The sequence below is a fragment of the Loxodonta africana genome, chromosome 4 (genome assembly GCF_030014295.1).
Source record: "Loxodonta africana isolate mLoxAfr1 chromosome 4, mLoxAfr1.hap2, whole genome shotgun sequence".
In the NCBI taxonomy this organism is placed as follows: Eukaryota; Metazoa; Chordata; class Mammalia; order Proboscidea; family Elephantidae; genus Loxodonta; species Loxodonta africana.
Window position 1 is genome coordinate 167,284,059 of NC_087345.1, and position 26,900 is coordinate 167,310,958.

General features: G+C 37.1%; 1 protein-coding gene across 1 annotated transcript in view; it reads left to right on the top strand.

Annotated features, from left to right (window-relative positions):
- GPR158 (G protein-coupled receptor 158) overlaps positions 1–26,900 on the top strand; it is a 552,101-nt gene that overhangs the window by 361,703 nt on the left and 163,498 nt on the right. Inside the window, exon 5 of the mRNA XM_003410549.4 lies at positions 16,542–16,610. Within this exon, the coding sequence (XP_003410597.2) occupies positions 16,542–16,610 (69 nt within the window). The remainder of the gene's footprint in view (positions 1–16,541; positions 16,611–26,900) is intronic.

A 26,900-nucleotide genomic window follows, 5' to 3' on the forward strand; every position in this document is an offset into this window, starting at 1 on the left:
TAAGTGTACAGTGCAGTAAGCTTGACTAGAAAGCTATAGTTATATACACCCATGTAAGCTACACCTCTATCAAGACGTAGAACATTTCCATTACCCCAGAAAGTTCCCTCACGCCCCTTTCCAATCAATCCCCATACCTCCCTCTGCCTATAACTAGAAAAAAAAAAAAAAAAAAGCTAGAGATAACCACTATTCAGATCTCTAGCACCATAGATTAATTTTGCCAGCTCTAGAACTTCATATAAATGTAATCATACAGTATGTTCTTTTTTTATGTCTGGCTTTGTTAGTACATAGCTCTTCAGATTCATCTATGCCATGTGTATCAGTATTTTCCCCTTTTATGTTTTATTCATAAGCAAATTATGAATATTACATAATTTGCTTATCCATTTTCCTATTGGGTGGCTATTTGGGTTATTTCCCTTTTTGGCTATTATAAATAAAGTTGCTACAAACATTTTTGTGCAAGTTTTTTTTTTTTTTTTGTGATCAAATGTTTTCATTTCTTTTGGATAAATCCCTAGGAGTAGAAATGCTACTACAGTTGTAGTAGAATTGTAGCAAAATTGCTGCTACAAGAACTAACAAATCTGTCTTGGAAGAAGCATAGCCAGAGAATTCCTTAGAAGCAAGAATGGCAAGACTTCATCTCACGTACTTTGAACATGTTTTCAAGGGGACCAGTCTCTGGAGAAGGATGTCATGCTTGGTAAAGTAGAGGGACAGTGAAAAATAGGAAGATCCTCAATGAGATGGATTGACACAGCGGTTGTAACAATGGGCTCAAGCATAACAAAGATTGTGAAGACAGCGCAGGACTAGGCAGTGTTTCTTTATGGGCTAGAACCAACTCAACAGCACCTAACAGCAACAACAACAACGGAATTGCTTGGTCACAGGGCAGATATATGTTTAACTTTATGTAAAGCCATCAAACCATTCTAAAGTGGTTGTAGCATTTTAAAATCCCATCTTATATTTCTATTAACAATATATGGAAATTCTAGTTGCTCCAAATCCTTTTCAACATTTGATATTGTCAGTCTTTTTAATTTCAACAATTCTAGAGGGTATTTCTTTGTGGCTTTAATCTGTCTAATCTTTTTGTGAGATTAGATTTTGTAACTATTTTATATTGTAAAAGAAGTACAATTATAATTTAAAGAATTTAGAAAATACTGAAAATGTTAAGGAATAATGTAAAAATCACCTTTATGTCCATAGTTTGGCATTTAAAAGTCTTTAGCTGAGTATATATACATATATATGCAAAGTCAGAATACCAATTGAGATGTTTCAACAAATGGATACAGCACTGGAAGTGGTCACTTGTCTATGCTAAGAAATATGGAAGACAGCTACCTGGCCAAGTGACCAGAAGAGATCCATATTTATGCCTGTTCCAAAGAATGGTGATCAAATAGAGTATAGAAATTATTGAACAATATCATTAATATCACACACAAGTAAAATTTTGCTGAATATCATTCAAAAGCAGTTGCAGCAGTGTATAGACAGGGAACTGCCAGAAATTCAGGGTAGATTCAGAATAGGACATGGAAAAAGGGATATCATTGCTAATGTCATATGGATCCTGGCTGAAGGCAGAGAATATCAGAAAGATGTTTACCTGTGTTTTGTTGATTATGCAAAGGCATTTGGCTGTGTGGATCATAACAAATTATGGCGAATATTATGAAGAATGGGAATTCCAGAACACTTAATTGTGCCCACGAGGAACCTGTACATAGACCAAGAGGTAGTCATTCAAACAGAACAAGGGAATACTGCGTGGTTTAAAGTCAGAAAAGGTGTGCATCAGGGTTGTATCCTTTCACCATATTTATTCAGCCTGTATGCTGAGTAATTAATCCGAGAAGCTGGAGTATATAAAGAAGAACAAAGCCTCAGGATTGGAGGAAGACTCATTAACAGCCTGCGTTATGCAGATGACACAGCCTTGCTTGCTGAAAGTGAAAAGGACTTGAAGCACTTTGACGAAGATCTAAGACCACAGCCTTCAGTATGGATTATACCTCAGCATAAAACAAAGATCCTCACAACTGGACCAATAAGCAACGTTTTGATTAATGGAGAAAATATTGAAATTGTCAAGGATTTCATTTTACTTGGATCCACAATCAGTACCCATGGAAGCAGCAGTCAAGAAATCAAAGAAGTATTGCATTGGGTAAATCTGCTGCAAAAGACCTCTTGAAAGTGTTAAAAAGTGAAGATGTCACTTTAAGGACTAAGTTGGACCTGACTCAAGCCATGGTGTTTTCAGTTGCCTCATATGCATATGAAAGCTGGACAATGAAAAATGAAGACCGAAAAAGAACTGATGCCTTAGAATTATGGTGTTGGCAAGAAGTATTGAATATACCATGGACTGCTAGAAGAACAAATCTGTCTTGGAAGAAGTACAGTAAGAATGCTCCTTAGATGCAAGAATTGAGAGACTTTGTCTCATATACTTTGGACATGTTATCAGGAGGGACCAGTCCCTGGAGAAGGACATCATGCTTGATAAAGTAGATGGTCAGCAAAAGAGAGGAAAACCCTCACTGAGAAGGATTGACACAGTGGCTGCAACAATGGCCTCAAGCATAGCAAAGATTGTGAGGATGGCACAGGACCGAGCCGTGTTCCGTTCTGTTGTACATAGGGTCGCTACGAGTCAGAACCAACTTGATGGTGCCTAACAACAAATATGTAAACTCGTAATCATATACTCTTTTGTCATTATATGTACCTCAAAACTTTGAATTTTATGACATCATAATATTGTGCCGTAAAAATATATCATGATTCATTTTACTATTTGCCTACTTTTTGTGATGTAGATTATTTCTCATTTCCCCTCATTATGAATAGTGCTGTGCATGAAGTGTTCTTATAACTAAATCATGTGTGTGGTTAAGTTTACTTTCTGAGGGCAACTTCCTGTTAGTTAATGATAATGTTGTCTAATTTCCATTCTTTATAGCTCTTATTTCTTTTTCTTTTCATATTTAAAAGACATTTCAGAAAAATGTAAAACCCCAATATTGATATCAGATGTCCTTGTCTTTCTTCTGCCTCACAAGTAAGATTTGACAGTTCATGGCAGATGCCCTTTCTGTTAAGGAAGTGATCCTGATGAAAGTTTCTTTCAACATTTAATTCCAGTTGTGGTAAGTGTGCCACTAATGGAAATACTGTGTGCAATGAGCGAAATGCACAGGATACCTCCCCCAGTGTGGGTAGTTCAGAGCAGTGTTCCCTGAAACTGAAACTGCAGTATCTACCACTTTGCCTGGCACGTTAAAAAAACAAAAAAAAACCTCATTGCCGTAGAGTCAATTCTGACTCACAGTGATCCTGTAGAACAGAGTAGAACCACCCTATGTAGGCTTTCCAAGGCTGTGAGCTTTAAGGAGGCAGGCTGCCACATCTTTATCCCGTGGAGTGGCTGGTAGGTTTGAACTGCTGACTTTTTGGTTAGCAGCCAAGCACTTAACCACTGCAACACCAGGGCTCTTTCCCTGGCACAGAGGAAAAAAAAAAAAAAAAAAAGAGGCACTAAAAATACATTTATTGGGTGAAAATTCAGTGAAGCAAAGACCTAAGAAAGACTTTGAAGCTAGCTGAGTGAGGGTGGTGGAGGGGGTAGAAAATAGTCCAGGGTAAGGGAAGAGGATGAGCTCTGAAAGCCCTAAGGTGGGGAGTATCTGCATTCACAAAACTGAAAAGTGCCCAGGTTGGCTGACACATAAAGTCATCAGCAAAGGCGAAACGGTGCCAGGCGAGGCTGAAGCGTTGAGCACAGGCCACTTTGTGCAGAGTCTGCTCACCATGTTAAGGTGTTTGACTGTTACAGCTTCGGAGAAAATGATAACAATGATAGAAATTAAATGTTATTTTTTCGTCTTTTTGGTTTTTCATTCTTTTTACCTTAAATTTCAATTTGATAGATCCTGATATTGTTATTATTTATTCCTTTCTTTTTGCCTTTGCATGATAGAATTTTGTTAATTCCTATTTCCTGTAGTCTACTCTTCCACCTTCCTTTTCCCCTTCGCTCCTGTTTTTATCCTTCCACTATAAGTACTCATTAAATGCTTAACTATGTGATAAATCCTGGAGACAATTTGAGTACCTCTCCTCTTGAAGCTTGTAAATAACGTGTAGTTTAATTATATTTTGTTATTTTTGACCTAATCTGAGAGTGCCTGTCTGTTTCCCTCATTCATCCCTCCCTTTTTAACTTCCATTGTTGCCATTTAGGATTTTTTGTTTGATTATTACTCAAACAATGAATATATCGTTGTAATACAAAATTGGTTTAATACAAAATTAACACACAGAGAAAAATATAAAGCAAAAAGTGAAAGCCCTTCTCTTCTCTCCCTATCCCCTTTCTCTTAGAAAATCTACTATCAAGGGTTTCATATATGTTTATACACTCATATCGTGCCTTTTGCTAGTATTTTTTATTTAAAAATTATTTCTAAAGAAAATCCTTGGTGCTCTTTCCCTGTCTATCCAATATCTTTGTTATTTTTTAAATAGCTGCATAGTGTTCCATTACACGGATGAACTGTAGTTTATATTCTCTGCTATTGATGGGTATTCCAATTATTTCAACTTTTTCACCAGGTATTGTACCAATAGTGCTTTCAATAAACATTTTGTACATATATTTTTCTGCAAACATGCAAATCACCCTTTAGGATAGATCCTCTAGAAGTAGAATTGCTGGTATAATCAAGTATAGACATTTAAAATTTTGATAGACACTTCAAAATTGCCTATTTTAAGACTTCATCAAATTTTATTTCTATCAGTATGAAAATGACCATTTCCTAGCGTTCTTACCGGTGATTGCTATTATGAGTCTTTTCTAACTTTTTCAGTCTAATTGGTAAAAAATGAAAAAATAAAGTTTAATTTGTATTTCCTGTTTACTTGTGTGGATGAGCATATTTTTTTCACGTTGTTGTTTCTGTTTGTATTTCTGCCCTGAATTCCCAGTTCACAGCAAGGTTGTGGTTTTCTATTTCACGTGTGCCTTTGTATTTTAGTGGAAGGTTAGTAACGCTGCTCAGGAACCGCCACCAGTTACTATTTTAAATGACAGCTCTACAAAATTGGATTTTGAACGTGATGGGGTGAAGTTGGGTGATCAAAAACTATGTAATGTAGGTTCTGCCAATTTCCTTGGGACGTTTTTAAATCTCTCTAAGCCTCAGTCTCCTCATTTATAAAGTGGAGTTAATATAATACCTACAATTTGTTACAAAGGTTAAATGTTTTTGTGAGAGTTAGTGAATGTAAAATGCTTAGAGTATGATTATACATAAATTTGACTATCATTGTTATTGTTGTAAACCATTGTTGTTACCATTACTTTTCTTATCAAAATTTTGTTAAAGTCAGGTGGTACCTTCTGTTGGAAAAAGTTCCACTCTAGCAATGCTGGATATACTTCTCACCCCCTGCATTACCCAGTAAAGGGTAAGATTCACCTGCTGTCCCTACCAGAGGGGGCATACATTTATATATTTTTTCATAGTCTTGATGTAGACAAAAAGAAATAAAGAGAAAACTACAGTAAATGGAGTGTATTCATGGGGGAGGAAGAGAACTGCTGTTCTGGTCCTTGAAGAGACACCTACACAGCATGTCATGAAATTTATCATGTCGCACAAGCTGGATTTCAAAGGCACCTTCCTTATTATACCAACTTCTGCTTCACAGAAAGAAATAAATAAAGGGAAGCAAATCTTCTCATTTAGCTTGTTCTCAGCAGAGGTTTAGAGAGCTTACTGAGGCATAGATATGTGGTCTTTATGATTAGATGTAGTTATTCTTGATGAAATCTAAATGTATAACTGGAAATATCGTAGACAGTAATACTTGAGGGTATCAGAAGACCCACTGTCTCTCTCTCTAATTTTCAGAGTTAAAGATTTTAAGTGTTGGCTATATACTTTGTCTACCTTTAAGTTTTACCTGAAGAAACTAAAAAACTAAATGAAACCCGTTGCCGTCAAGTCGATTCTGACTCATAGTGACCCTATAGGACAGAGTAGGACTGCCCCACAGGGTTTCCAAGGAGCGCCTGGTGGATTTGAACTGCTGACCTTTTGGTTTGCAGCCGAGCTCTTTATCTGCACCACCAGGGCCTCTGCCTGAAGAAGCAACTATTAAATTATTATCAGTCACTAACATCCTAATTGACATTTATTATATCCCTTTGCCTTTTAACTGGTAGCTAAGATGAAGGCATGGAAGAAATAAGAAATTGAGGATTAGGAGAAATGGAGAATTACAGGCCTGGAGGGGATGACAGAAAAGGTAACATGAAGGTAGTGGGTGTTCTAGGTGAGAAGGATGAGGGCAGAAGCATACAGTAAATATAGGGTAAGGCATCTGTGAGAAAGGTAAGAGGACAATGACTTCATTTATGCTTGGGCTCAGCTCTCCACCACTCATTCTATCTGCCTCACTCATATTTATCTCTGTGAAACCAAGAATAAGTAGTATGTTAAACCAGACATGGAGTCCCTGGTTGGGGCAAATGGTTAACTCACTTGGCCGCTAAACGAAAGGTTCGAGGTTGGATTCTACCTGGAGGAACCTAGGAAGAGATGTACGGTGATCTACTTCTGAAAAATCAGCTACTGCAAATCCCATGGAGCACAGTTCTATTTTGACACACATGTGGTCACCATGAGTCAGAATCAACCTGATGGCAATTTGTTTTATATGTCATTCAGGTGGAAGTGTGTCTTATAGACAAGTAAAAATATGAATCTAGAACTTTAGAGTGAGTTTTGAGCAGAAAATAGAGATTCGGAGTCATTATTTTAAAAGCTTCAAAGAGCTTATTACTTCCAGAAAGCTACTTTAATAATAGTTCAACTTTTGATGACGGTCAACAAAATTGCTTTGTAAAAATCCATTTCACCATAAAATTTTGTTCTAATCTTTGGTTTTATAATATTATTTTAACTTTTCAGTAATTATTGTCAAGTTTCTGTGTGTACTTAATTATATGTAGTATTTCTTTTGTGTCTTTTTGAGTTGATTATTTGATCCTAATGGATTTTTGTAATATAATTTAGAGCAAAAAGTAACAAAGTAGCGGCCAGCACAAAGAAGAAAGAAGATTAATTAAAACATCCATCAGTTAGTATGACCTTTCTGAATTCTGTATGGAAGAGTTACCATGTATTATCTAATTAAACTTATACATTGGTTATTTCAAAATCTTTCCTGGACCACATTCAAGATATAAAATATAAAACTCTCAATGGTCAAGGTAATTATTTAATTTCAAACATGTCATGATTTTCCGAGAAGCATGAAGACTAAGTGAAACAAATGTCTAGAACTGGCAATCAAAATGTAAACAGGATATTAATTAATTATGTTTCCCCCTCTTCTTTTTTTTTAAACTTGTTTTTTGACAAAAAATATAAACAATTGAGAATGACATACTTGATGTTGATGGAATTCCATAATACTCATTTGACAGTTCTTAATGCTGCCATGTTTGGGGCAAATAGGAATCCACATTACTCTACGTAATCTAAAAATATTTATATGTCTTTAGAGACTGGGTTTTGCATTCCTGTCTCCATCATCTTTTCATCTAAGTAACAATTGCTGTTTCCCTATAACACTTTATAATCTACCTTTGTTGCTTGTCTGTCAGATACAATACTAGTTTTTAATTTCTGAACTGCTTGCTCTCCTTCCAAATAGGGCATTCTGCTATACCTCATTAAGTCATCGATTGGTTTCCACAGTGAAATCCTTTCTTTTTTTGTGAATGCCCTGTCACAATTGGAACTTTTTCTGTGTTATATGTGGAACATAAAATAAGGGCCATAACAAGACCAAGAATGTTTAGACGATCTCCAAATGACAAAGCATGAAATGTTTCTTTGTTTTACACTTGGCCTGGTCATTGCATATACTTCTAAACATGCTATAGACACTAGACAGTGTGTTAAAGACAAGCTTAATATTTCTGAGAAATTCTATACCTGTTTTTATATATATTTTTCCTATTTAAGAAGACTAAGGAGACACTAGTGTTGTCTATATAAAATTTATGGGTTCTCTTGCCTTGGTATGAGCAGTGGCATTTTAAAATAGTTACCCTGAAGATCACAATTTCCAACATACCCCCCCAAAAGAAAAAAATTCTGAAATTAAACAATGTTCAAATGATAGTGAATGTTTACTTAAATCTATTCTTACTTAGCAATCAGAAAGGATTTGTGAAATCTCTTAAATTTCCCTAAGTTTAAAAAGTTGTTTTAAAAAAATCACAGAGGTCAAACTACATGATATTTGAGCTTATCTAATTGTAGCAAAGTGATATTTGAAAAATTAAGCTAAGTGTTTCATCTCGATCAAGTTTTAAAATATTTAGCAATATTTTATATTTTAATTATTATTATCATTGTATTAGGATTTTTCATGAGTAGGAAAGTTTTGCTCTTCTCTGTGATCTACTTTTTATTTGAAAACTGTATCAATTAATAATTCTTAATACTTTTAATTGATAGTATCAGTCTAACTAAATTTACACAGTTTGTTTTAATAATCTCATTTTTTTTAAGTTATGTAGTAATCCCTCCCGAGGTAAGATCTCCTTATGTGGTATTTTAGTTCATTCCGTTTACTTCTGTATAATTTATCTCCATTTTATGAAATATGAATCTATTTAGTAGTATTGAAAGAAAAAGAGAATTGAAGATTGTAAATAGATTACAGAGAAGTAGTGGCTAGGTTTGCATTGAAGGCAGTGGAAGGATGAGGAGGAATAAGGAAATGGTAACCTACAGTTTAAGAATGCATGCTAGTGGCATCTCAGTAGGGGAAAGGGGCTGAGAGATGGGCCAGAAGACTGATACCAACCAAACCAAACCCACTGCCGTTGAGTTGATTCCGACTCATAGCGCCCCTATAGGACAGAGTAGAACTGCCCAATAGTTTCCAAGGAGCGCCTGGCAGATTTGAACTGCCGTCCTCTTGGTTTTAGCGGCTGTAGCACTTAATCACTACGCCACCAGGGTTTCCAGAAGACTGATGGGAAATCAGTATTACATTGTTTTGGACTCAAGCACTAGGGATAAACTTGGCTGAGTAAAGGTTATCGAAAACATTCCCTCTCAGGTATGGAAGTTATTTTCCTTCTCTGTAACTGCCGTGAGCGTCAGCAACTCTGAGTTATAAAATCAGGCACTGAACCTTTGAAAGATGAGATGCTGGGGGAAAACCTCTGAGTGTTCAAATTATCTGAAACAAAGCAAAGTGAATTGGCAAACATCTGGTGTAAATCTGCAAAAGGAGCCATGAAAAGTTTCTGCCCAGCAAGAAATGGTAAATCATAATTAATAAGAAATGACTTGTTATTTCTAATTTCACCTGTATAAACTATCATTGATTTTTCTCTTAACTTAACATGGTGTATTGTTTTAAAGAATATGAGACCGTGGATGTCACTCTGGACTTGATGTTTAGATAAACTTAGTTTTCTAAAAGGTCTTAATCTACTCTACTACAAATTATTATATCACATGAAAAAGGGGCTTTCTTATGAAGCCTTAGAAATTACAAAGAATACTTAGTTACAGCAGTGACAATTTCTTCTACTGTTTTATGTAAAAGTATTAGGAATTTCAAACACCGAAACCCTTTACTTGTAGTTTAATTTTAAATACTCTAATAGTCTCACAACATGTGTTTCTTATTGTTTTGCTCATTTTACTTTGGGTAAAAAAATTGACTGAGGGTCAGATGAGCTATACAGAGGAAGTGGTACCCACTTGGGAATCAGCCACTGTGGATGACAGGAACTGGCTCTGTCTCTCATCAGCTGGGTGAGTCTAGGCACTCTGTCGGCCTTACCTCCCTATCTGTACGTGAGGGGTTGATAAACCACCGTTGTCTGAGTGCCTTCTCTGTACCAGGCAGCATTACTGTTAATCTTAAAACAGCACTGCCAGGTGGGCCTTATTGCACCCATTTTTATAAATGAAGAAACTAAAGCTCAGAATTTTAAGCAACTTGCCCAAGGTCACACAGCTAACAAGCAGCACATGCTGAAATTCTGAACCATCTGGATATAAAGTCCATGAATTTATAATTCTCCGACCTACTTATATTTTATTTTGGGAGTCTCTGTCCTGACCATATCCTGACCATGGTCCTCTGCTTTTTTTTTTTTTTTATTTAACCTTTTTGCTGAGAAACGTTTTGAAAAACTGACCACATTTTTGGGCAATTATTCCTTCACAAACTTCTCTAAATCTCATTAGTTTTCCAGTATTCCTTCACAAAGCTTCTTGAGAGAAAATGACAGCATGTAGTCAATCTCTGTTCTCATCCACTTATCAAGTTGTTAATAAAATTGTTGAAAAATAGACTCCTCATACCTCTCAACTCTAAATTCTCTTCAGGACAACCTTTTACATCTTGTTTCCCATCTATTATTGTACACTTATTTCATCAGGTGTTTGTTAGATTTCATTTATAGTCTCTCTGTCAATGGAGTTTCCCATAGAAATAGAAAAAAGTAAAGAAAAAGTGTAGCTCATGAAACTCCTGCTGACGTGGCCAATTCTTTCTGTAAATGATATAGATTTGGAGAGTCTTGGTCTATCATCCAAAGCTATGCTAGTTCATCCGTTTCAGAATCTAGTTCTGTTGCTCTCTCATATTGTCATTATACATCCTGAGGTCCAGCTGTGTGAAAATAGCTTCACACTCAGAGGTTTCTTCTGTAACAGAAGCTTTAAATGTTGAGAGGCTGAAGAAGTCTGCAGCAATCAAAAATATGTGCATTGTTTTAGCAAGGTATGCATTAATTTTCCCTGAGGTTGAAATGTTTAAAAAACATAAATGAAGTAGTCCCTGTAGAATCAAAGATTAACAAACTATTGTAAGTATTTTATAAAATTCAGCCTTCAGCATTCTTACTACTTCCTATGACTTGGCATTCTCTGAGTGCTCACACCTAGGCAGATACTCTTACTGAAGCTGCAACTGTGCTTCATCTTATGCCTGTATACTTTGCATCCAGGGATTATGGAATATACAAAATGACTTTGACATAATTTGGTTAATTTGGGCTATGATTTGCCCTTTTCTTTGGCCTACAAGTTTGATACTTGGGTGTTATAAACCTTCATAAGGCAGTCTGGAATGTTTAAAAAATGAAGAAAGTGGGCTGTGAGTGGAGTGAGGCAGTCTTTGTTCACCTCTGTTTTAAACTTTGGAATAGTATTTCATGGGCTTTATGGATTCTAACACCCCATGCTTCATTAAGAGTTCAGTGGTAGAATTGTCGCCTTCCATGTCGGAGACCTGGGTTCGATTCCTGGCTAATGCACCTCATACACAGCAACCACCCGTCTGTCATTGAAAGGTTGTATGTTGCAATCAGCTTTCAGCAGAACTTCCAGACTCAGATGGACTATAAAGAAAGGCCTGGCAATCTACTTCTGAAAATCAGCCAATGAAAACCCTATGGATCATGATGGTCCTATCCACAACTGATCATAGGGATGGCACAGAACTGGGCAGTGTTTTCTTCCATTACGCACAAGGTCACCATGAGTCCATGCTGACTCAACAGCAGCGACAACAACGTGGATTCTAAACCAAGGAGTTAGGCTCAGTGATAATAACTCCCTGCTTGTATATTAACCTGTGATCATTTTATGCATGCCGTTGAGAAAGGGTTTTGTTAGACTTTTTCCATATTATGGTATCTAATAATGAGATTTTCTGAAAGTTTAATTGGCATGTTTTTGATAGTTTTTTTTCTTTATTTAAAAGTATAGTATACAAATGTTGGATGAATATATATCTCCTTCTAAGAAATTAAAATATTTCTGGATAAGGCAGTCTATCCCCAACCTCTCCAGGTCCCCAGAAGAAACCACTGTTATCATCTTGGTATGTATCCCCCAGACCTTTATTTAGTATGTTATATATATCTAGAAAATGTATAGTGTTGCTTTGTGTGTATGCATTTTATATAGTCTCATAACCATATATTGTTGACTATTTTTCAATAAAAATTTTCAAAAGCTTCCGGTTAACAACTTTGGTTAAAAATAGCTCTATACCTTCATTTCTATACAGGCAAAACTATGAAGGAAATGAAATTTATTCTTGGCCTGTATTTTCTCCCTAATCCATCTTAATTTTCTAATTCCTCCTTTCTTCCCCTCACACCAAGTGCCTCCTCTCTCCTTCTTTACCCTATCACTTGTACTCTAAAGAAAAGATTCCTGTACTTTACTTTGAACTTAAGTCAATATATTAGGACACTTGTATGTTAATCTTAGCACCAAGTATAAAATAAAAGGCTTTGTCCCAGATAAAAGTACCAAAAAGACAGTGGCGGAAATGCTTTAGGGAGCATGGAGCCTCTTCTGTGTTCTTGAATTCTACCTCTTAGGTATCTGCTCATTCTATAAGATCATAAAGCCAGCTCTGCCAATAGATATTTTAAAGGAAAATGACATTTTTTGAACAGGACTTACATTTTATTACAGAATCATTTGTCAAAGCTCCAATGTATAATTTGAAATTATGAGCTCCTGGCACTGGGTTCTGGGTTGGGTGCTTAGCCAGGAGCAAGGCAATGAAGTGTTAAGATTCTGCAACATTTTCAGATAAAAAGGAGACAGGTTATATGCTCTGAGAATATCTTAAAGCATGCACCATTGCCACTGTTTTGTGGTAGTGATGGCCGTAATACAGCTACATAGCCTACTGGCCCTAAAACTTTCAGAAGATATTGGAGCCTAACCGCATATATGAAAAATAACTCAAAATGGACCAGTAACCTAAATGTAAGAACTAAAAGCACAAAACTCTTAGAACAACACATAGAAGTAATGTTTCAGAACCTAGTTTTCAGTAATGGATTCTTAGATACGCCACCAAAAGCACAAACTAGAAGATAAATAAATTGGACTGCATGAAAATGAAGAAAAAAAATTATTCATCGAAGAACTTTATCAACCAAGTGAAGAACTCAGAATGAGAAATATATTTGGGACCCATGTATCTGATAAGGGTTTAATATCCCAAATATATAAAGATCTCCTACAGCTCAACAACAAAAAGAAGAACAACTCAATCAAAAAGTGGGTGAAGGACTTGAATAGATGTTACATCTAAAAAGATATGCAAATGCCTAATAAGCACTACAAATGGTCAATAAGCACAAGAAAACATGCTCACCATCATTAGTCATTAGGGGAAACGAAGATCAAAACCACAATGACAATGGCATACCACTTCACCCCCACTAAAGGTGGAGAAATTGGAGCCCTTATCTATTGTTGGTAGGATTACAAAATGGTAAGTCACTGTGGAAGACAGTTTGGCGATTCCTCAAAAAGTTAAACATAAAATTACCATGTGACCCAGCAATTCCATTTCTAGGTATATACCCAAAAGAATTGAAAGCAGGGACTCAAACAGGTACTTGTACACCAGTGTTCACTGTAGCATTATTCACCACAGCCAACAGGTAGAAACAACTGAGGTGTCTATGAACAGATAAATGGGTAAATGAAATATGTTATATCCATGTAATGGAATATTGTTCAGCCATATAGAGAAATGTTCTGATACATACTACCACACTGATGAACTTGAAAACATGCTAAGTAAAATAAGTTAGACATAAAAGGGCAAATATTGCATGATCCCACTTACATGAAATATCTAGAATAGGAAAATGCACAAAGAACAAAGTTTATTAGTGGTTACCAGGGCCTGGTAAGAGGGCAAATGGGGCATTATTGTTTAGGGGGTATACTGAGTTTCTGTTAAGAGTGATAAAAAAAAAAAAAAAACTTAGGTAATGAATAATGGTGATGGGTTGTACAAGATGTTGGATGTAATTAAAATCACTGAATAGTACATGTAAAAATGGTTAAAATGGCCAATGTTTAGTTATATATATTTTACCACAATAAAATTAAAGAAAATATTGCAGGATGGGAGAAGGGGCCACCAAATCACAGCATGACCACAACCTTAAGTAAGAACTGTGTTTCCCTGCTCCCAAGGTATTTGGCTCCTCTGGGTTTATGTTGGACCTAAACAATAACAAAGAGAAAAAACTTTTGACTGTTCGCTATACCTTTTTAATTTTCAAATCCATCATTCTTGTGATACCTTGAAGAATAGGTACATACCTATTAAGTGGCAGGCATGATGCTAGCCATTTTGTATACATCATATTTTATTAAACATGTCACGTTTAATAAGGTAAGAATTAGGATTCCCATTTTATGGGTGGAGCCATTGGAACTCAAGGTCTCCTAACTCAAAGTGGTTGTTTCATAACTCAGACTGAGATGGGCTTAACTGCTGAGTCTGTCTTTTTCACTAAGCCATGGAGCTTCCTCCCCTGGCCCTTTTTTATCGGTGTTGCATGGATTACTTTACAGGCAGTCTTGTATAATATTTTGGACTCTCACACTCTAACTGAATGTCATTTTTTGGAAAGTTTAAAAAATAAACTGTAGAAAACCTATTGCATTCTACTCGGTCATACAGGGCCGCTGTGAGTTGGAATTGACTCCATAGCACACAACAACATGCATTAGTTACAAAGAATGGAGAACTTCTTTGTGTACTGATATGGAAGTATCTTTAAGACATGTTAAGTTACAGAGAAATCCTAATGGTGTGGAAAATCACAGCCAGACTCAACTAGATTGTCTACATTATATAGGTATATATCTACATTTTTGTGTATGCGTGTATAAAAAACTGCAAATAAGGCCTAAATGAATGATCTTTAACCTGGATGAACACCAGTGTTCATTGCATCATTATTCACCATAGCTAAAAGGTGGAAACGACAGCACTGTACCCCTAAACTGATAACAGCTATTGCCTCTGGGAAACGACTAGGGATGGGCAGTAGCAGGCAAGGGAAGCCTTGCTTTATCTTTTTGTGTGATTTTTTTTAAACAATATAAATGCATTTAGTTAATATAAATTAAAAATGTGTTAAAATAATCACTTAATAAATATTACATTTTTAGTTAGAAATCATATATAAAATCTTTCAGTATAATTTGCAATTTTGGAAATTCTATCAGCCAAAGTCCACTTAAAGGCTTGCTGATAGAAATTTTCTTTTCACTGAAAACATCTGTTAGCTAAAATAATGATCAATGGTGAGAAGCCACCTAAATAATTAAGTTTGTTCACCAACTAAACGTGTTTCTCCATTCCCAAATTCTTAGATTAATGCAAGCCCTGAGTCCTTTTAAGAGCTTACACAAGGCATTCCTATGTGTCTAACAATGTCCTACCAGGGTTTTTGGGAAGGGAAATTAGAATTTTCTCTCTGTGTCTATCCAGTTATCTGATACTTCTTTTTATGTAGTGAACTCTTGTGGCTTGTCTTTTTATTGTAAATTTAATTGCTACTGTTTCAAATTATTTTCCTGCTAAATAACGTACTATATTTGTACTTGGCGTAATTTGTGTATACATTTTATGTTGCATTTAATGAAAACACAGGGACCCCATTATGGCCTGTTTTTGTGGTTTTATTTTTAATCAATATATTCACTGTATATTGATGGTTCAATTCATCTGAGCAAAATTTATTGTGAGAAGATTGACTTTATGACCTTTCTATTTGTTACCTCAACTGTAAGCACTTTACTATGGGGAGGTATTGCTATCCAGAGTCAATGAAAGTTACTAGGTATATTTATGCTTGATAAACTTTAAATATTCAGGAATTTACTTGAAAATCAACTTATTCTTTTGAATATTGAGTTCAGAGTAACATTTAAGCATGTTCTCCAGATGAGGTACCTCTCTTATATGATTGGATTTATGCCGTTCCCATAATGGAGCTCTGTTAGTGAACATTTGGGACTGTATGTTGGTACAATGGTAGATGAACCACTGAGAAGCCAAGACCTTCCCCATATTCTTGTTTTAGGTTGTATGGTTTAGGGATATCATTCAAAATCACTTTTGGCTGTTTCAAAAGCACAGGTGAGATCTTCTGTATCTGTGAATTTCTTGGATTGAAAAGGTCTTCTAGATAATGTTCTCAGCTGCACAGACTGCTCAGTGATTCAAATTTTAGAAAACTTAATTCCACGAAGCCACTGGCAATACCATCAAGTCTACCACCACCTTTATTTTCAGTGTTTTTGCATGTTTCAGTGAGGTACCAAAACCCGTTGCCGTGAAGTCAGTTCCGACTATAGGACAGAATAGAACTGCCTCATAGGGTTTCCAAGGAGTGGCTGGTGGATTCGAACTGCCAGCCTTTGGTTAGCATCTGAGCTCTTAACCACTGCGCCACCAAGGCTTCTCAGTTAGGTACACAGCCTGAAATTTATCCAGTTTTTTAAATTTATTTTTCCCAAAGAATGCCATTCTATTTGTGGGGGTAGTGTCACAATAGCATAAATTTTCCCATGCTTAGAAATCTAAGTTAACAGTGACATTTCCATTTTGTTTTTTAGAGCATCAGGGCATCGGGCCTTATCCTGTTGGAAACAATCCTTTTTGGATCTCTGCTCCTGTACTTTCCGGTGAGTAACACAATTGTATTTTGAAAGTAGCCATTTATTTTATTTTGCATTAAGTAGTGTTTTATATATATGTATGCATGTGTTTGTATATGTATATATGTATGACTTTATAGACACTTACATTCTGGCTCTTACCAATAGTAAATGTTAGTTATTTAACATTTCTAAACTTTGGTTTCCTCTTGTAAAATGAAGGTAATTATACTTTTCTCCCCATTTATTTGAGGAAGGTTAAATGCTTCATGTGAGATAACATGTAAAATTCATGCTTGGCATGTATGCTTCATAGGTACACATGTATACATTAATTTCCATTTTTTTTTTTTTTTTTACCTAAATCAGAACCATGAAACACATCAACTAGTTAATGCCGGAAAATTCCAGTGTGAAAGAATGAAATGGTTACATAGAAAAATAAACATAATAAAATAAATGTGTCTGTGGTACTACTGGTTTATATAATTGTAGTAGAGTGTTCATATCACACTAGTATCATGTGTGTACCCACTTCATGAATTTCACCCCATTCAATTGAACCAACTTGTATTCAGGAGTTATACATGCCAAGCACTATGCTAGTTGTTGGGGATATTCTGTGAGCAAGGTAAAATTGATCTCTCTTAAGCTTGAGGAGGAGGCAAATAAGTACAAGCTATAATAAATACAGTATTATAAGTGCTAAGACAGTAAAGCCAGGGCAGGATGCTGTTGGAGGCATGTAGAAGATATACCTAACCAAGTCCAGGGAATTAAAATATCATTTGCCTGAGATTTGAAACATGAGTAGGTGTTAGGAAAGGAAAAATTAGGGCTGCCAGGATACCCTATTCTTTCTGGTTTTCCTCTTACCTCACTAAATGCTCCATCTGAATTTCTCTGCTGATTATTAATCTTCTCTCTCTTCTCTTAATACTTGAGTGCCTCACTACACAGTCCTTGTAGCTCTTCTAATCTATACTCTCTCTCAGTGATCTCATGCAACCTTTTAGCTTTAAATAGTATTTCTGTGCCAATGACTTGCAAATTTATATCTCCAGACCTTTCCTCTGAACTCCAAACTCATATATTTAGCAACTTAACTTGACATCTCCATTTGAAGGACAAATGATATTCTCTATCATGTTTTTAACCAAACTCCCCATCTCCCTCACCCCTAAATTCAAAGTCTCCTACTTTGCATTGATCTCAACTCTCCTTCAAGTTACTCAGGCCAAAAATCTGGAACTTATTCTTGACACCTGTCTTTTTCTCACATTCATCATAAAATCCTTCAAAATATAGCAGGAACTAAACCAGTTCTCACCATGTTCACTGCTACCACCCTGGTGTAAACCATAGTCATTATCTCTTCTGGATTATTGCCATAGTCTCTTTACTGCTCCCCCACCCCCCCCCGCCACCTCTTATGATCTATTTTCAAAATAGGAGCCAGCTTTAATGCTAAAGTTAGACCATGTCACACCTCTTCTCAAAATTTTCAAATAATTCCCCATTTCTCTTACAGTAAAAGTCAAAATCCTTAAAATTTGAACGGTGCCATGGCATTACCTCATTTCCTAATCTTCTTCCCTCACAAATGTTCTTAATCAACAAAAGTTACCGAATCACATGATCAATGTGAGACATAATCTTAGTAATCTGAATGTGTGTTGTTGCTACCATCATCATTTTCCTGAACATCTGTCCTTTTCTACTCAGCAGTCAGAGAGATCTTTGAAAATACCAAATCTAATCAATTACCTCTTCTACGGATTCCCAGTGTTCTTAGGATAAAGAGCAAAACTTTTGACACAGCTTGTGATATTCTGTGTTGTGTGGTCTTTGTCCACCTCCCCAGCTTCATCTCATACCATTTTTACCCTCACTTTCTATACCCTGGAAACTCTGAAATAATTCTTTCAATTGTCAAATAAAAAATTATGCCTTTTTTGGTGAACAGAAAGCTATCCTCCCCTAATCCCGGGAGCCTACAAACATATTGCTGTTGCTAGGTGCTGTCAAGTCAGTTCCGACCCATAGTGACCCCATGTACCACAGAATGAAACACTGTCCAAATCTGCACCATCCTTAAAGTTGTTGTTATGCTTGATCCCACTGTTGCAGCCACAGTGTCAATCCATCTCATTGAGAGTCTTCCTCTTTTCTGCTGACCCTGTACTTTACCAAGCATGATGACCTTCTGCAGGGACTGATCCCTCCTGACAACACGTCCAAAGTATGTAAGATGCAGTCTCGCCATCCTTGCTTCTAAGGAGCATTCTGGTTGCACTTCTTCCAAGACAGATTTGTTCGTTATTTTGGCAGTCCATGGTATATTCAATATTCTTCGCCAACAATGAATTTTAAAGCCCCTTAACTGAAAGATATACTCTAAAAAAGTAGGACATTTGAAAGAATAGGAAATGTCAGGCTACTAAATGTTCAAAGCTGTTATTAAAGACCTTTTCTTTGCTGGGATCCAATTTTTAAACACATCTGATAGATTTCTACCTATGAGATATCAGATACAGAGAAAAAAAGGGAAGAGAATGGCAGTTTAAAAGAAGTATAAAGGCAGCACTTCTGCTTAATTATTCTAACATACCTGGGAGAAAGAAAACAGAAAAGGAGGCTTCCCAAACACGTTCTTTCCAGAAACATTAGGATATCTTATAACGTTGACATCATACCTGACTAGATGTCTATTTTATCTTTAATAATGTAAGTTATTTTTAAAACTGTTTGAGATACTAATGTGTACTATAGCCTAACCTTAAGTTTCCATGGTCATATGGTATACCTCAGTTTCAATCTACTTGTTGCTGATGCTTTGAAGACAGAAAGGAAGCAAATTAACATATTTATTTGATGAAAATTTGGATATGCCATAAGATACCAAACAAAACCTATTGCTGTTGAATCAATTCTGACCGTATGGGACAGAGTAGAACTGTTCCATAGGGTTCCCAAGGCTGTAACCTTAACGAAAACAGACTGCCACAACTTCCTCCAGTGGAGCCGCTGGTGGCTTCAAACCACTGATCTTTTGGTTAGCAGAGAGCTCTTAGTCACTGCACAACCAGGGCTCCCTCATGGTATAAGATACAGGGCAGAAAGGAGATTAATATATTATATTGACTGAGTCTGGAAAAGAGAGCAGTTTTATTTAATGGTTCTGAGAGAGAATAGAACTGCCTAATAGGGTTGAGCAACAATTAGCAGTTGAGCTCTTAGCCACTATGCCACCAGGGATGTCAGAACAAGGTTTTGGGGCTTTATCCTTTACAATGTATTAGTGGAGTTATGATAATATAATATTTGAGCAATGTTTTAGGAAGGTTATAAAATTTATTTTTTTTTATCTGAATGAGATCTGTAGATGGAAAGAATAAGATAAGTAAGAGAGGCAGAAAGTTGACCAAGGCTCATTTTCAGAGATTTAGTTTAGAACTTTTGGAGTTTTTGCTACAAGGAGTACCTGTATTAAATTAAGTGATTAAGGTGATTAAGAAAATTGAATATAACCAAAAGGTCTAATCATTTGATCTAATCATGTGACCGATAGCCTTCTAATTCTTAAATATGTTTCCTACTTTCCTTCTGGTGTGGCCTGTACCAGAATTGCCCATGAAAGTTTTACTGTGGGTTATAGTTTTTAGAAAAATACGCTTGAGTAACCTAGAATGTTTTTAGAGCTGGGTAATCCAAGGAGGCTTTGGAAACATTCACTATTCTACTGAGTTATACAATGAGCCTTTTATTCTTTTTAGACTATATACTGTTGTTCAGATGTGCAAGAATTAAGGTTATTTTTGCCTTTTCTAAGCAATCTTGGACTACAGACGATTTCATAACAATGCATATATTAGGAAGTCCAAGTTAGAGATTATCATCATTGTGCAGATGAGGACAACCCAAAATCTGACTAATTTTAGCAATGTTATAATTGGGTAGCAGGGAGCTGAAGCATTTAAAACCTTTTGTTTTTTACAGAGTCTCATGATTTGAAGTCCATATATTTGTGAAGAAATGATTAGTATTCATAATCATCTAAAAACTTTCATACAATTTATAAAAGAAGAAAAAGAACTTAAGAAAAACAACAAAAATGCATTTTCTTCTTGTTAAATTTCATAGAGAAAGACATTTTAGGGATTGGTAAATCATATTTTTTGGTAATATAAAGTCTCAAAGCTTGTGTCTGCCTTGACCAAACCACCAATTTCAGCTAATAAAGCAGGTTTTTCCCTCTAACTTTAGTATCTATTTGTTTGGCTGATGTGCCTTTCTGTAAAAGACACCAATGCATGTGTAAATATAATACTTATTTTCTAGTTTCAGATCCTATAAAAAAGGAATTCCAAACTATTAGAACTGGAAAAGACATCAGACACAGCTTAGTCTTTATTCAACCTCTTTATTTTGCAAATGAAAGAAGAGGCTCAGAGAAGTTGTGACTCATCTAACTTTTTTCAGCCAGGTAATAAGAAAGCCAGGAATAGAATCTAGTCTCTTGACTCACTCTTGGCCTAGCACTGTCTTTGCTCTATAATAATACTTCTTACAAGATTATATGAACGTGAGATTCAAATGATACTAAGCAGGAAAATCAGGAAGGCCCATGTTCTACCCCTTGGCCAGTAATCCTCCCTCATTATGTCTCCAAGGAAATAAAAGACACAGAGGATGAAACAGGGAACCCATTTATACTAGCTCGAAGGCCCAATGTAAAACTCTGATGAACTTGGATGGACCGTGTTGAACCATATGAAGTTTCTGTTATTCAATCATTTTTTACCCGCAGAAATGTCAATTTGATCTGTTCCTACCTAGCAAATAAATTTTAGACCATATCAGGTTGGTTTCAGTGGTGTAGAATGTAAATCAGTGAAAAGACTACTTTCTCTACGTTCACCCTGAAGACTAAAACTTAGGTTTGTTTGTTTGTTTTTGCTACAATGTAGACAAAGCCCAGTCTGGAACAGTTGCACATAGAGCACAAAGAAGCAGAGGAAAAACAAGAGGACATTGCTCTCAAGCATGGAGCTTAAAAGGAGGGGCGTAAAGGAGAAAGAGTTGAAAACGAGGACGGAGAGTAAGAAAGAATGAGAGAATATAGCTAAAGTAGCAAAGTTTTAGAATTAGGGTCTCACATTTATTTACTATAGGCCTTGCAGACTGTTCAGAAAAAGAGTTAACATAGCAGACCTGGGCTTGCTATTCTTAAAAAGGCCTGTTTGCAGGAGAGGTCAGCACAACTGGACTAAACCAAAAGCAAAGATGTTTCCTGAATAAACTGAACGCTTTGAAGACGAGCGTAGAAGGGGTGGGGGTTTGGGGACCATGGTTTCAGGGGACATCTAAGTCAACTGGCATAATAAAATCTATTAAGAAAACATTCTGCATCTCACTTTGGAGAATGGCATCTGGGGTCTTAAACGCTAACAAGCAGCCATCTAAAATGCATCAATTGGTCTCAACCTACCTGGAGTAAAGGAGAATGAAGAACACTAAAGACACAAGGTAATTATGAGCCCAAGAGACAGAAAGAGCCACGTGAACCAGAGACTACTTCAGTCTGAGACCAGAAGAACTAGATAGTGCCTGGCTACTACCAATGTCTGTCCTGACAGGGAACACAACAGAGAATGGAGCAGGAGGACAGTGAGATGCAGACCTCAAATTCTTGTAAAAAGACCAGACTTAATGGTCTGACTGACACTAGAGGGACACTGGATGTCATGGTCCCCAGACGCTCTGTTAGCCCAAGACTGGAACCATTCCTGAAGCCAGCTCTTCAGACGGAGATTGGACTGGACTATAAGACAGAAAATGATACTGGTGAGGAGTGAGCTTCTTGGCTTAGATAGACACATGACACTATGTGGGCAGCTCCTGTCTGGTGGTGAGATGAGAAGGCAGAAGGGGGCAGGAGCTGGCTGAACGGACCCGGGGAATACAGGATGGAGAGGAGGAGTGTGCTGTCTCATTAGGGGGAGAGCAGCAAGGAGTACATAGCGAGGTGTGTATAGGCTTTTGTATGAGAGACTGACTTGATTTGTAAACTTTCACTTAAAGCACAATAAATAAAAAAAAAAAGTTTTTTAATTAAAAATTTTAAAAAAGGCCTGTTTGGAAGGTTGGCCCTTGGGCCACACCTGGAAACTTGTATTTTGGGAAGGGTCCCACCATTTCTTGATAAAAATTACAGTGCAGAATCTGTTTATGCAAAAAAATATGGTTTACGCTGAACAGCTGCTTTCCTTCTGGGACTCCAGAATTTGGGTATGTGCTAGGCAGAGGGTGCCTACATGACCAGCCCCCAGTAAAAACCCTGGGCAGAGCTTCTAGCGAGCTTCCTTAGTAGACAACATTTCACATGTGTTGTCATAATTCATTGCTGGAAGGATTAAGTGTGTCCTGTGTGACTCCACTGAGAAATGACTCTTGGAAGCTTGTGTCTGATTTCCTTTGGACTTCTCCCCATGTGCTTTTCCTTTTGTTGATCTTGCTTTGTATCTTTCCACTGTAACAAATCATAGTTATGAGTATGATTATGCTAAGTACTGGGAACCCTCCTAGCAAATCACTGAACCTGAGAGAAGTGGTCTTGGGCACTTCAGACACAGAGGCTATTCTGTTCTCTATTAAACTTTTCACAGATGCAGACTTTGGAATCATAGTCTTCATTCTGGCTTGAAGACCCTTATTTAGTTACTTACTCTGCTGTATCTTCTTTCTTTCATGCATTTCCCTTTTGTTCATTTAGAAAAATATACATGCATGTTCTTCATCTCTTCAGCCTAGCTGTGTCTCAGAATGTTTTAGTCATCTAGTGCTGCTATAACAGAAATACCACAAGTGGATGGCTTAAACAAAGAGAAGCTTATTCTCTCACAGTCTGATAGGTTACAAGTCCAAATTCAGGGTGTCAGATCCAGGGGAAGGCTTTCTCTGTCGGCTCTGGAGGAAGATTCCTTGCCATTAATCATCTTCTGGTCAAGGAGCTTCTCAGGGGCAGGGACCCAAGGTTCGAAGGACACGCTCTGCTCCCAGTGCTGCCTTCTTGGTGGGATGAGGTCCCCCTGTCTCTCTGCTTGCTTCTATCTTTTATATCTCAAGAGATTGCCTCAAGACACAATCCAATCCTGCCTCACTAGACAACTGCCACCCATCCTCCCTCATTAACATCATAGATGCAGGATTTACAACATACAGGAAAATCACACAATACCAGGAATCATGGCCCAGCCCAATTGATACACACATTTTGGGGGGGACATAATTCAATCCATGACACAGAACAAATTAGAACTGGCTGGAAACAATCCCTGTGGCCTACAGAAGTATTGAACAACTACTCCAACTCAATAGGAATTCAATTGGAGATTACGAAGTTTAAGACAGAACTTTTATCAGGATGTTATAGCTCATAGATAAAACATGTTCACAATCATCACTCTGCATTTTAAAATAATTTTAATGCCATTCAAGTGTTTGGGAGTTCAGAGGACAGATATATTACCGTGGCCTGAGAAGACACTTCAGGTGTTCATAGAGAGGGTGGCTGAACATTTGTTCATTCATTTACTCAGGAATGTCAGAACAAGGTTTTGGGGCTTTGTCCTTTACAGTGGAGTTGTGATAATATAATAGTTGAGCAATGTTTTAGGAAGGTTATCTGAATGAGATATGTAGATGGAAAGAATGAGATAAGAGAGCTAGAAAGACCCTTTAGGAGGATTTTGTAATTGGGCAGATCACTCATTTATTCAACAAACATTGATTGAGAACTTATTATGTGCCATGCACTGCATGAAGCAATGGGGATATAGAGATAAAAGATATAATAACTGCCTTCAAGAAAGTTTGTATGTATGTATGCATTAGTTTCATACAGTTCTGGAGGCGAGAAGTCTGCAATGCAGCAGGGCTGCACTCTCTCCAAGTACTCTAAGGAAGAACTCATTCCTTGCCTCTTCCAGCTTCTGGTGACTGCCCTGGCATTCCTGGGCTTGTGGCCACATCCTTCTAGTCTCTGCCTCTGTCTGCACATAGGCTTCTCCTCTGTGTGTCTGTCACTTCTATGTCTGTCTCCAAACTTCTCTACCTCTCTGTAAGGACACTTGCATTGAGCTTAGGGCCCACTCAGGAAGGTCTTCTCACCTCGAGGTACTTACCTTAATCGCATCTGCAAAGTCTCTTTTTCCGTGTAAAGCAACATATTCACAAATTCCAGAGATTAGGACATGGGCATATCTCCTGCGGGGCCACCATTTAGCCCACTACAACGTGCTTGGGAAAACAGAGAAATTAACAGATAATTATAGTTCCATATAGTAAATACCATGTTAACATGGTATTATGCACAAAGAGTGCTGGAGGAAGGGAGAAGGGCTGGGAGAGATCTGAAGAGAATCTTCAAGATGAGACCTGAGCAGTGTCAGTGACAAGAAGGATGGGGACAAGGGGATGGATGTAAGAGATGATAAAAAACTAGAATTGAGAGGACTTAGTAATTACTGGAAGGAGACCTGGTGGCACAGTGCTGGACTAACCAAAAGGTCAGTGATTTAAGCCCACCAGCCAGTTCACAGGAGAAAGATGTGGCCGTCTGCTTCTGTAAGGATTACAGCCCTTAGAAACCCTATGTGGCAGTTCTACTTTGCCCTGCAGGGTTGCTACGAGTCAGAATTGACTCAAAGCAATGGGCAGTAATTAGTGGGTCAGTTGGTGCAACCTGTCCAGGCCTGATCTAAAGAATGGTGACCGTGAAACTGAAATAACAATGTAGGGATAAATATCAGAAATATTGTAGAAAAATTCATGCAACACAAGCATTTCCCTTTTTAAATTAAAAAAATTACTTTTTCCAAAAAAATTATTAAACAAATAATCCATGATGCATTTTCATCACAGAAGTATTTAAGTAATTCAGAATACTAGAGAACAAAATGTGGAAGGCCTCCATCAACAACACTTTGCACTTCGTTACCCGACCTTAGACTAATCAATGTTGGCAGAAGGTGTGTGTCCTTCCCATCCCCCTTCCATTGTAAAATTCTTATTTTTTTCTTGTGATTTCATAAGTATACAGAATTTTATCTCTTTCTAAAATCTACTCCTGATCTGAAGAGAGAAGGTGTATTAGTTCTCTATTGCTGTGCCACATGTCACCCCAAAATTCAGTAGCTTAAAACAATGAATGTTATCTCAGACAATCTCTGTGGGTCAGCCATTTTGGAGACTTCAGTCAAGATGTCAGCCAGGGGTGCGGTCATATGAAGGCTTGACTGGCATTGCAGGATCAGTTTCCAGGATGGTTCACATACGGGGCTGGCAAGCTGATCCTGGCTATTGGCAGGAGTTCTTGGTTCCTTGCCATGTGGACCTCTCCATAGACAAGCACGCTTGAGTGTCCTGAGTGCATGACACCTACATTCCCACAGGGCCGCTCTCAGAAGTCACATACCATCATTTCTGCCACATTCTGTTTGCCGGCAGCAAGTCGCTAAAACTGGCCTGCTCTCCAGCAGAGGGAAACTAAGCTCCATCTTTGCAAAGTAGGAGTGTCAAAGAAGTTGTGAACATATTTTAAAACCATCATAGGAGGTGATTCCTCACAACCAGTATGTATCCACATAGGTTCTCAAGTTCTTTAGCCCACACTTAGGAGACTGAACTATTAAAAGAGAAAGTATATTCTAAGTTTATAGAGACTTAAGAGATTTAAACTTTTCTTGCATTTCTACCTTTCTAGTGACTGAATGAGATGAAGGATTTTTTTCCTTCCCTTTACCAGTCTCCCAATCAATGCCGCTTCTATCATGAATTTAAACCTAAAAAGGTTGCGGGGCGGGGGGGAGGGGGGGAGGGTATGTGCGTGCTCACGGATTTTGTTAGGTCTAATAGGGATCAATATTTAACTGCTAAGGGATCCAGGTATTGTCAAATATTTTATTTTAAATTTGTCATTGTTTAGTGAGAAGAACAATTTCCTGTAGAAAAAGGAGTTCGAGTCAAACTTATAATTTGAATGTGTTGTAGAAGAAAAATACCTTGTTAACCCTTAATGAGGTACCATTTAAAATCTGTCAAGCAGTAAACCAATTACTTACTTAGATTAGTGAGGACTCATGATTTTTACTTTATTCAATGGGTTTAAACCTTACTATTATTTTTTATTTTGTTGCTAGAATTATCCCAGATTTGGCCTGAGTCCCTTCGAACTAGCTCCTATATCCTTTTTTTTTTTTTTTTTAAAGTCTGGTGAATTATACATAACAAAGCATTTGCAACTTCAACCATTTT